Source organism: Stigmatopora argus, chromosome 22, assembly GCF_051989625.1.
Source record: "Stigmatopora argus isolate UIUO_Sarg chromosome 22, RoL_Sarg_1.0, whole genome shotgun sequence".
Classification (NCBI taxonomy): domain Eukaryota; kingdom Metazoa; phylum Chordata; class Actinopteri; order Syngnathiformes; family Syngnathidae; genus Stigmatopora; species Stigmatopora argus.
Genome location: NC_135408.1, coordinates 9298496 through 9310664, shown reverse-complemented (window position 1 = coordinate 9310664; position 12169 = coordinate 9298496). Strand labels below are relative to the sequence as shown.

Sequence of the window (12169 nt, the reverse complement as noted above, 5' to 3'; positions counted from 1 at the left end):
GCTGGACTAAAATGACGTTATCGGTACCTGAAGAAATAATATGCATGCAATACATATGTACTCGTTGAGATCTAGCTTTATGTTACTTGAAAAAAGACGTATTCGTCGCAGGCCCTGCCAAACCACGAAAAAAGTGTGACTTCTAGTCTAGAAAATACAGCAATATGATCACACCTTGCTGTTTAATCCGTTGAGCTAAAAAATCAAATCAAATCAGTGTCACGTTTCAGCCCGCTGCCCACAAAATTGGCTAAAAATGCAGATAAGACGGCCTTGAATTGCTCCTGCAGGACTTGTCTAGCCGCGCGGATTAGCGCCAGATAATCATATAACGGCCACGATAGTGCCCATCCGCGCTCAACGAGCCCGTAAAGTCAACTCTGAGTAAAGAGCAGTGCCGCCACACACACACACACACACACACGGGGATGGCAAAACAGTCATAACTGGGTAGCTGCACGTCCGTACCTCCTCCCACCGGCTGGTGGCGGCGTGGAGGCAGGAGTCCTCGCGTGACCTTTCGAGCAGGAGTTGACGAGTAGTTCACAAGGGAGGGGGCGCAAAAAATGGGAGGAGGGGATCTTATATGCTATGGCGGACACAATGTTGGCCGCCTCGCACGCGCCTAATGCCTAAGAATGGAGATTAGAAAGTAGTTTAGAGGGTCAGGTGTTTGCGGTGTGGGCTTGGGAGTGTCACTGACTTATGTTTTTTTTTTTAAACGCACATTCCAGCGTGGGAAAATGCGGGGAAGGAATGTGGGGACACAACACAGGTGGCAGCACCTTTCTTTTTAAAACTGTTGAGAAGTAACATAATACTGTACATAAGATGCAAGACTTACGAGTTCTTCAAGTTTAGCTACAGTGTCCCTTGGAGCCTCTTATTTTTGGGAGTTTTATCTTTTTCATTTGATCTATCGCTTAACTAAAAGACATTTTAGTTTATTAATTGAAAAAAAAAGAATATTTACTATTGCCACATTGCCCATCAATGAGAAAAATAGACGTGCAATTCTGGCTATGAATGCTTGTCATTCAATGCCATTGAAGGCACTTGATGTCCAATCCAATTTATTCAAAGAGGGCTGGCAATTATGATTGCTTTTGTTAGGAACCTCAACAAAAGCCACCCACACACCCCAAATGGGCAATAATATATATATATTTTTGAAGTTTTCCACATAAAACAAGAAATCAATGAAAGAAAATGTGCAAACTATGATTGCCAGGTTTAGTTTTGCAGCTTGACTCCCTTCTTCGCTGGTTTTCCCCAAGGACAGAACTGTGGGAGTGAGGGATTGGTCGCTCCGTGACCCGAACGAGATGTGATAAAGAGACTTTTTTTCTCGGCCATTATGTTGCCTTTCACTCTTAACTTAATATTCTGTGAGAACTCATTGGCTGTCATTGACATCGAAAAAGTTGAGCGTGAAGGGATTGGACGTCTACCGCCATGAATAGAAGAAGCAAGTGACTTAAGACTAACCTGTTCAGCAACATCACCAGTCCAAATTTTCTACCCCCCCATGAAGCAGTGGCAAAGATTTATGGGTACTGACAGGTCCCATTCAAACAAGTTTTTTTTTTTTTACTAGCATGTTGGCCTTATCTGAAAATTGTAACATTTGCCCCCAAGATTACAACCAAAAAGAATGGTTGACTATTTTATGGGTGTAGAAAAGTCCTTTAGAAAAAAAAATTAGCGTTGCCCATCATCAAAAGCAAACAAAGAGTAAGATATGGTTGAAGCTTTTACAGGGCAGTCATTTAAATCATTGGCTGCCATTGACTGCACTAGACACTCAATTCATCATGACTGGGAGAAGATGGAAGTGATAAAGTGATAAAACACCAACATACTAATGTAATTATGGCCTACATGACTCAAAATGTGTGGGTTTTTAATTTTAAATACCAAAACTGCCCTATAAAAGGTGGACTGGTGGCCAGACTAATAAAAGTATAGACAAGATAGGTGCAATCTCGCATTAAAAAACATGGATACTTTCAAAATGCAAAGTTCAATTGCTGTCTTTTGCAAAGAAGATTGCGGTGTGCCCTAAAAAGCAGACAAAATTTCTTAATTCAGAGAACTGAAATGTAGTAGTTTTAGACCAAATTGAAGCTTTAAAAAAGATGGATGTTTAGTAAGGCTGCTGAGCATCAATTTTGGAGTGCTTTTCTTAAAAAGTACATGAAGTGGGTCGAAGTCCTAATCAAGTCCAGAAAAAAGCCCAAAGCGACATCTAAATGAAAGGCAGCCATTTTGAAAACAGACTTTCTCTTCTTCTTTAGCGTGTTTAGGATTCCTGGCCTTTCACCTGACCTGGGGCCTTTGAGTAAGAGGAGGGGTGGGGTTAGGGCTTGGGCGTAGCCTGGCGCTGATGGGGGTTAAAGTGTAATCCCGGCCCTGTGACCACAAAGGCTTTGGGCCCCTGAGGGCCAAGGACAAGGCACATTTTCAGAATTGCAACGTTATCCCTACGCAAAGCCTTTGTACGGAGAACCTATCAAAGAGTTTGATAGACGAAAGATGCTTGGACCGCCATGGTCCTCAGTGAAATTTGAACGCATCTATTTTGGACAGGAACGCAAACTACAACCAGGACCCGAAAAAATGTTTTTATTTTGGATTACATTCTCAGTTTGTAGGATTTGACGTTTGAATTGCCGACGTTCAACTTTTTCGGCGCCATTGACGACGAAGAACGTTGATCATGTGGCTCTTGTTTCATGTTTTTGCGATGAATTTAAATGAGTTTGACACTATTTGAATTACAATCAACGGCAGCCAATGAGTGAAAACTAAACAAGTTTCTACTTTTTGGGACAAAAATGACACAGCTGTGCAACGTCAAACGTCTATCTGCAATTTTTTCTGAGGTTAAAAAAAGCTGCTGCCTATTCAGATTTTTCTGATAACATTCAAATGAAAAAAATTTCAGGTCAATTGAAAAAAATATAGCTATGAATAAGATAGCTTATGTTGCTCCTGCTAAATGGTCATAATAATAAAGGTGTTAAATACTCTGATACTACAAACAATAGTGTTTGTGTAACAACAAGAGGGAAAATTGGCAAGAAAAACCATGTTTTAATGCGAAAAAGAAGGAGTACAAGTTTTAATTTCTTCACAAATAATGTTAAAAAGTATTTTCAATGCATTTGTGGACAGAATTAATCGAGTAAACAACTGTGACTGAACATAAAATAGCCCACTTTGATGAAAACTGGTCAAAAAGACGCAAGGAAAACCTGTTGATGTCCGACAATCTATTAAGGCCACTAATTGCCACAAGTGAGGTATTTTACTGATATTGTGTTACGCTAATTGCTTCCTTGAGTCCTTCATTAAAAAGCGTTTCCACGGTGGCGTGCATGCCCCATTAGCATGAGTTTTTATTCGGCGAGGAGGGGTCGCAGGGGGAAACCTTAACAAACGCTTCTTAACAGCTCGCCCGGCCGTGCGTCTCTTTGCATTGCAAGCTAAAGAATTTGCGCTTTAAAGAGAGGCTTGAGAAGACACAGAGAAGTAAAGAGGAGCAGAGAATAGCTTAAATTGACACCTCCTCCATTTTCCCAGGCAGAAGGCCAAAGAGAGGGGGGGAGACCTGGGGGGGTGACGTGACACCGGTCCTCTTGGTGTTTCCACTGTACAATAGGAAGCAGATTTGCAGAAGAGCTGACCTCTGACCTCCAAAGCCCCAGAAAGGGTCCGAGGTGCACCCCCGCCAACCCTCCCTCACCCCAAATCAATCAGCTCCCAGAGCCTGGACTGTAAGGGGACACTAAGGGGCGACCCCCCCCAACATTCCATGCCTGAAGTGCGTTTTTGGACAGTGGCCTGGGGGGAGGTAGGTGGGTTTGCCAAGTACACAACCAAATATCCAAACCTACTCACATCGCTAACTATTGACTTTACTTGAATTCTGTTGAAAATGTTTGAATCTTCAATATAGCATGCTGATTGGAGAGAAAAAACGAAGCAGAAATTGCATTAAAAACACTATTGTTATTATGTTACTGATTACCATATGAATAATTAAAAAAAGAACTTGTAAATTGAATTAAAAAACGATGTACACAATTTATAATTTGCATTTATTGTCAAGTAACACTAATAGATTATTAAACAATATAAAATAGAGTTTAATACATTATATAAACGTTGATTTGAAGTCACGATTCATTGGAATAATCCTAAATTTACCAGGATGAAAGCAAAAAAAGGCCTTTTAATCTACCCAAATCTTTCTTTTATCTCTTAATGCCTTCAATTTAACACCATGGAGAAGAGTTAATGACGTTAACTCAAGACGCTTAAGGTGACTTACTCAAATGACTCAAGGTCAGACTGCACATTTGGAGGCGGCGAACATCTGGTTGGTGACCTCTCACGATGCATACTACGTGATGAAATGCCAAATTCATTTCAAAGAGACAATTTTCGAGTACCAATGAACGCCAGTGTGGCGCAACGATGGCCGCCCGTCGTTTGCGCCTTCGACAATGTTTAACTCCAAATCGAGTGTGACTGCAAACACTTGGCCTCTGGAGTCAGATAAGACACGCTCACCCAAATAGACTGGCTTTAATTATTAATGAACGCCCACGCAACTTCTTATCATCTGGTATAAAGATAAATATTTAGCGCCCACGCCGCTTGTAAATGTCCCTTGTAATTGCTTTGATGAGCCTACAATTAGCGAGCTCGCCAAGCCCGACAGAGGCTGTTGCCGCGTACCAGAGCGGCCCCCAAATGATCAAAGATAGATGTCCAATTCATTCAAACTGCGAGAACTGGCTTCATTTGAAGGTCGTTGACGGCGCTACACACCCAATGCGTTCCAGTGAGAACGAAATAATGTTAATTCGCCCCTTAATGGATGTCAATGCCATCCAATGACTTAACATAGATCCTATTTCAGTGGAAAATATTAGTCCAGCGGAAAATTTCAGTAGCAACGTTTTGGTTTTGATCAAAACGCCATATCGATATATTGTCGCACCCCAACATCCGACCTTATCGTGGTACCCGATTCAAGAAAAAAGGATATGAACGGAAAGAGCATTCTCGATTGAGTTGAAGTCTGGTAAAAAAGGTGTCTAAGAGCAATAATGCAAAATATACAAGGACATAAGATCCCTTCCAGAGATTGAAAGCATCTCCCTAAAAAAGCACACTTTGGAGCAGGAATGTCACCTAATCAGGTGATCCGCAGATTCCCGCCTCACAGCACACCTGAGCAAACACGCCTGGTGACCTTTTACCACCATGAGCAAATAACTAAAGAGGAGGTGGAATCTCAAATCAAATGTCACAGGCTTTTCCTCCAGAATTATATTTAAGTCAGGGGCTTCCATTGACAGAAATAGACATCCAATCCTGAGAATTGGGAAGGAAGTTTGACTGTTCCCAAGGTTGGGGTGCTCTCAACTAAAGGTTTCACTGTAATAAAATCGTGCAGATATCTGTCACTCTCTTTCTTGTGGCTACACCACGTGAAGAAACAATCTTCCCTCACGAGAAACCCGCCATTAAGTGAAGAGTGCCACTGGTGTAATAGTTCCTATTTGAATTCTGCTTCCATCATCTTGTTCTGGCAGGGAAACGATTCAGGCACTTCAAGAAAAAGCCCAGCCAGGTGACAAAAATAGACTAAAGTACAGTAAACATTTTTTTAATTTTAACTATGCATCAAAATCAGGCATTTCAAAGAACTTCAGCAGGGAGCTCCACGGTCGAATGAGCCGCCAGTAGGTTAAAGGATATTTTTTTTCCAACTCTAACAAACATATTCATGACAGGGATGGCTCTGGAAGTAAATTAGCGAGTGCTAGTGTCACTAGGCAACCGGACGCGATCCTTCTTTTGTTTGGTTGAAAGGTTTGGAAGCCCTAGCGCTAATCTCCCTGTTTCACAATTAAAGAATGACAAGGACTGAAAGTCTGACCGCTAGTGTGAGTGAGCATGCTAATAAAAGGGTGTTTGCACTGTAAATGAAAGTCTGTTGATATTTTAATTCCCTGCTAAAATGTTGGCAAACAATCTGATGTCATTACGAGGGGGAGATTTAGTCGGAATAACGGCTCGGACAAAAGAATGCTGACATTGTCAAGTTAAAATGAGAAAAGGGAGATCAAGGAGCAGGAAAGATGTCCACTGAGCGTTTTGTTAAAAAACAGATTTAAAAAAAAAAAATCATAATATACGGCAGAAAACATTAAAAATTAAAATGAAAGTGAAGAACATTTAATAGAAGCAACTTAATAATTAGGCGGCAGAGCCATAACTATGAGGGTTGCGCGAATGGTTGTCCATCTCCTTATGCCCTGTGCCCCCGCCTATTGCCTGTAGTGGGCCGGGATAGGCTCCAGCACCCCTGCACACCTGCAACCCTTGTGAGGATAAGCTAAAATTAATGAGTAAATGAACGGATGTAACAAACCAAGAATTGAATGATTGAAGGAAATGAAAAAACTATCGAGCGACACGCAAATTTGAAGGGGGTCCAGCAGGGGAGTCCGTCCCCGTCAACGGCAGCCAATGAGTTAAGACGCTCCTCCAATCGGCGCGAGGGGGCCGCGGAGGATATTGGCCGGCCAGATTTGCGGCGTGTCCTGCTGACTTCCATTTTATGGGCCGTGAATCACGGCGCCCGCTGGGAGCGCATAATCCTTCCCCGACCCGGGTGCCCCCCGCCCCGCTCGCCTGCCGCCCGGGCCCCCCCATTTTATTGGCCTTTCTGGATGTGTGGCCGCCGTCTGCCGAGTCACCCTCCCGTCCCAATTTGTCCGCGGCTTATTTTGCCTGATAAGAATACCAACTCCCTCCCGGACAAGCCGTTGTCCCACGGTTTCACGCCGCGCCGCATCAATGGACCCGCGCCCACCAGCTCGTCGGGGTCCCGTCGGGAAGTGGGGCCCTCTGGGGTTATTTCTCAATGAAAGACCCTCCGTGCCAGCTCTCATCCGCGCGTAATTTCTGGTTCGGGCGCATCTCCTACGACCGTCCTTCGGTTTTCGCCGGCATCAATCAGGCCTTTTCCTCCCTGTGCCTTGGAAAAACTCATTTAGACCTTATCGGGGGAAATTTGTTTGCGGTGCAGTGGAGGCGGCTCATCGGCAGAGAAGTGACTGTAGTCAAGGTAGCACCACTTGATTTAATTTAGCGGTGATAGAGTCTGCGACGACTTGTACTCGGACTATTTGGGAAGGCCAGTTGGTGAAGTGAAAAAGGAGCATCTCGAGCAAAAATAAGACTGGGGTGGCTGCCATTAAACTATCATGTTGAGGGAAATTTGGACAGATCCTGACATGTATTTCCTTTATAATTAGCATGTTGAAGTCTCGCCCTTTGTTTGTGTGTCGTTAGAATTAATATATATGCCATATTTAAGAAGTGGACAATGTGAAAACGGCTCACTTTCAGAGCAACTCTGGTTCATCCATCAGTTTCAATAACAGCCAGTTTACGTGAAAGTGAATAAAGGCGCTGTGACGGTACACGGTCGATTGGTCGCCGGTCTTTTGGTCGTCTGGAAGATAAGTGATTATTACCATTTAAATGGTTGCTCAAATTCCCTAAATACAAACTGTGAATTACGAGCTGAGCTGTGTAAACTTCAACTAGGAGTGGCGTCAACCAGTTTGAGGACTTTTTTGGGGGGGGAAGAATTGTTGACTTTTCATGAGTGGTGCTTACTCAGACGTCATCTATAACAACGACATGTTTTCTCCTACATTTGCATGACCTGAGGAGCTTTTTATTTACGATCCCGCGACAATGTCCGAATTCTCCTTGCGCGGATGTGTGCGTGTTTACTTTGCGTGGATCGACCCTAATGCTCCCTGACAACTTAATAACATCGCAATTAAGTCGATGCTAAACAGATGCCAGGTTGGTGCGATACGAGGCACTTTGGCGTGTTCGCCGTCGAACGAATCAGGCCGAGGGCCACGAGCGCCGCTTACGCCGTCCTCACGCGGCCCCTTGTTGTTGTCGCTTTTCAGCACATGTTCTTCTTCATCCCTCAAACCCCCCCCACACCCCCCTTCCCGCCGCCTCGCTGCAGCCAAACTATTCCTGGCTTGAGAAAGGAAAGTGTTTACTCTGGACTCACGCTGCGCTCCCATTGCCGTTGCCTGCGAGGCACTTTGCATATTTTCCGCCCATATTACGAGCCTTGAAAAGGACAGGGCGAAAGACAAAATGAGAGGCAATGAAACCGGCTCCGAAAAAAAGGAACCTCTCCGCTTTTTGTTGTTACCGGCGGGTTTTCTCCAGGCGTGAATGATTCACGCAGCGACGGTCCAGACCGACAAAGGTCCGCCAAAGCCACCGTGTCACGTAACTGCTCATCTCCCAACGTGGCATTTCCATGCAAATTACACGTCACGCCAGTGAATGCACGAATCTTAAACAAAACAAGTGTACTTGGTTCTTCTGGTAGTATATATTGGTAAAAATATAACCCAAAAAATGGGGTTTCTAGAAAATATCTTGCATGATATAAAGGCCTCATGAGAAAGAAATGAAGAATTTTACTGGAGTTTCTAATGACTATTAGAAGGTACTTTCTTTAACAGGGTCCCTGAATGCATCAGACGAGCACAAAGTGGAAACAGCCCGCCGCCAAAACATCCTCCCGACGGTTTGCTGGTTGGCACTTCCAAAAAAAAATAAAAAATACTGCTAAATTTAGCCTGGCTGTGTATGTTGCATAACAGCCGTAGCGCACAAACAAGACCGGGAGTAAATAGGCTTGGAAATATGACAGCGGCGGGATTTTTTATTTTGGTTTTTGAAGATGAAAGCTTTCCTGACCGCCTGGGAGAACGTTTGCTTACAAAAGTCCCAGTTTAGAGTCAGAGATTGGCGTGACATCTTCTTGGAGTTGTTTTATTTCTTTCCATGACTTGCTAAGAAAGTCAACAACTGCAGTGGAGTGTCGACACCGCAAATCAACGCCGCGTGATGTTTTCACCGGGAATGACGACGACTTCAGGAATGCGTCCGCCGGTTTTCTAACCCTCCCGTGGCTTTGCTTTTTTCTTCCCTCCTTTGAGGTTTAGTCCGACTGCAGCTGATTGCTTACCGCCACGATGGCGAAGCATTCAACGTGGCGAGCCGACGAGGCCGAACGCCGTCGTCGGTGGGACGTGGGGTCACCGCCGATTATTGAACGTGCATGCCACGATGGCCTTTGCCTTGAACGAAGACATTGTAAGCTAAAAAGAAGCTCTACTTGGTAAAAAAAAGGGGGATCGCATAAAGCAAAGGGTTCATGAGGAGTGTCAAACTTGCTCGATTTTATGCGAGGAAACATTTTGAATGCCGTAGCACCTCTGTCAGCTTACTCGTATAAAATGAAATAGATTTTTCACACATTTGGGTAAAGTACAACTTATATAGCGCCTCACCAATGGAGGCTGTTTTGTGGGAAAAAAGCCCAATTCTACTGGTTTCATCTCACAAGAGGCCCAAAGTGATTGTGTGGATTTTATTCTTATTAAAAACAAAAAAGGAACATTTTGTGCATGCCTTGTTATTTATTATTCATCAGTGTTATTGGTGATCGTAAGGTATTTTCTGTCTCTATTCATTTTAATTAGGTTTTGCATTCCATAATAGCAATTGTATTCTTTAAAAGAATATACACATTAAACAAAAGTATAATTATAATTGGGAGGTGACATCCACATGTGTTAACATCCCATTTTGGGCCAAATGTGAGTTAATTTTGAAGCCCTACCTGACCCAAAATGTAATTTCCCCTTTACGTGGTTGCCAGATCTTTGATGCTGTTTTTTTTTTAACTTGCCAAAAATAGTCACTTGCCCTAAAAAGGGTTAAACAGCTTCCATTGGCTCCAGACTGGAATTTCTATATTTAGCACTCTCTTTTTCCACCATTATGGCTGCCAGTTCATTAGCCTCGTTTAACCTCGCCATAACGTGTGCCATGCTGATTGGCTGAGGACGCAAGAGGGAAGATACGACCACCCCAACCCCCTCCTAACCAACACTCGCTTCCAAAATTTAGCCTCTCAAATATTTTGGATAGGAACAAACGGCCACAAAGATGGGGGTTGGGGGTGCGTGTGTGCGATTCCAAAAGGCAGGAAGCTGCCATTGGAGACGATGATAATGATGAGGGACTATTTCAGGAATCTCCTTGGGTGCTCATTGGCAGCCCAGATGAAGAAACATCTAATTCGGTTAAGTCCAAAATGAACGGTCACTTGATTGTTACCATGATTGCCTAAAAGGCAATACTGCAAAAGAGCACAAGTCATAATGACATGGTCCTAAGTAACGTGAAACCTGGAAGACGTTTTCAATTCAACTTATTTTTACAAATGTTAGGGCCATGCACAAAAACAAAATATTTGGTTTTTTTTCATGTCATTTGACTACAAGAATCATTTCACAACGTTAGGAATTTGCTAACCATTTATGGGAAAGATACGTTGAGAAAAAATGGTTCCATTTTTTTGCTATTCTCTTACTAAAATAAAAAAAAAAGTACTGTTCTTGATGTAATCATTTAGAAATAAAATAATTAAATTTTTAGAAAATTTTGAATTCAAAACACCTGAAGTCGTGCGATTTTAAATTATTTGGACCAAAATTTTCTGTAAAATTGGTCATATTGTTCAAAATCTGCTGTGATTTTTAATGAGTTTGTAACTGGAAGACGTCCAATCAATTTCAATGGTGGCCAAATGAGGTGAATAGTCATAATAGTTTGAAATACGACACAAACTTTGAAATTTTGTCTCAATGAGTATTAGGGCAACATACAGTTTTTGTGTACAAATCTTCAAAACTAAAAAAATTGAACCGCCCTGAAATCCCACGATACAGGACTAAATAAACAAAAAAACACTCTAAAGTTATCGTCAATAGTGAACAGTGTATGTGCAAAATAATCATTTTTCTCTCGACTGTTTCCACTGCGCAAATTGTTTCACGATCTGTTACACAAAGACTCAAAATTAAGATCTGAGCACGGCACGAGATCTACTTAACGTCAATGGACGTCGCGGACTTTCCGTCTAAATTAAACACTTGACATCTGCTAACGGAGGAGGATTTAAATCCTCCCGTTTTCATCTTGGCACTCGCACAGTCCTCACATTTCCGTAGCGGAAGGGTAAAGGGGCACGGCGACAAACAGCACCAAGGGTGGCCAAATTCTCCTGACTATGATGATTACTGTTGGGATTTACGGCTAATCCAGCACGCTGCCACCGCGCCGTCAATCATCGTCACTAACGAAATATCTAAATGTACTGGGTGCGGAAAAATGAGCGAAAGGGTGTTGATGTTGGGTTTCCTACCGGTGTGGATCTGCCGGTGGGCCTCCAGGGATTCTTCAGTCTGGAATTGAGCGCCGCACTGGTCACACACGATGGCTTTCTCGCCGGCTGGAGAACAGAAACACAAGGTCGGAAGTTTAGGAAAAAAATCGGATTGGGAGAACTCTATTTCAAAGTGGCCAATTGTGTTTCATTTACATTTTTAATTGCATGTGTTGAAAAATAAATTAGCTAGTAGAGTGCCTGCTTAGGCATGAAGTGTGAAATTAAACTAAGGAATACTTATGCAAGCTTTGAATACTTACTAATTACAACGATAGTCTTTGTTGTAGTTTGGGGGGGGGGGAAATGCACAAAAATGCTCAGTGGTTTCTTTTTATATTGTACCACTTTGTTAGAATGACAATTTTTGCTCATATCTTACTGCAATGAAGTGCAATTTCTAATCTAATCATCATATTGAAAGAAAAGAATGAACATTTTCCACAAAACAAAACTTGAATTCTAATGATTTGAAACTCTAATTGTTCCAAAAACAATCCCCATTAAAAACATAATTCAGCTCAAAGTCTCACTAGTAGACCAAATCCAATCCATCTTAAGTGCCAGGCTTCCCAGTTAAAAATGTATTGGCTGTCTACTATTGGCAAGGGAGTTTTCATTTAAGCGAATTTGTAAAATGAAGCCCAGATTTATTTGATGGAATATGTAACAAGCAAAATAGCCTTAAAAGAAAGCTGCACTCTCATTTATAAATCCAAAACGATGCTGATAAATGGAGCGCATCTGAAGGTGAATCAGCTTAGAAAGTTTGCCCAGGTTCATTATTTTCAAGTGCTCATT

The 12169-nt window shown here is 42.5% G+C and overlaps 1 protein-coding gene across 1 annotated transcript in view; it reads right to left on the bottom strand.

The window, feature by feature from the left end:
* Positions 1–12169, bottom strand: part of zbtb16a (zinc finger and BTB domain containing 16a) — a 76535-nt gene that overhangs the window by 15823 nt on the left and 48543 nt on the right. Inside the window, exon 4 of the mRNA XM_077592766.1 lies at positions 11348–11434. Within this exon, the coding sequence (XP_077448892.1) occupies positions 11348–11434 (87 nt within the window). The remainder of the gene's footprint in view (positions 1–11347; positions 11435–12169) is intronic.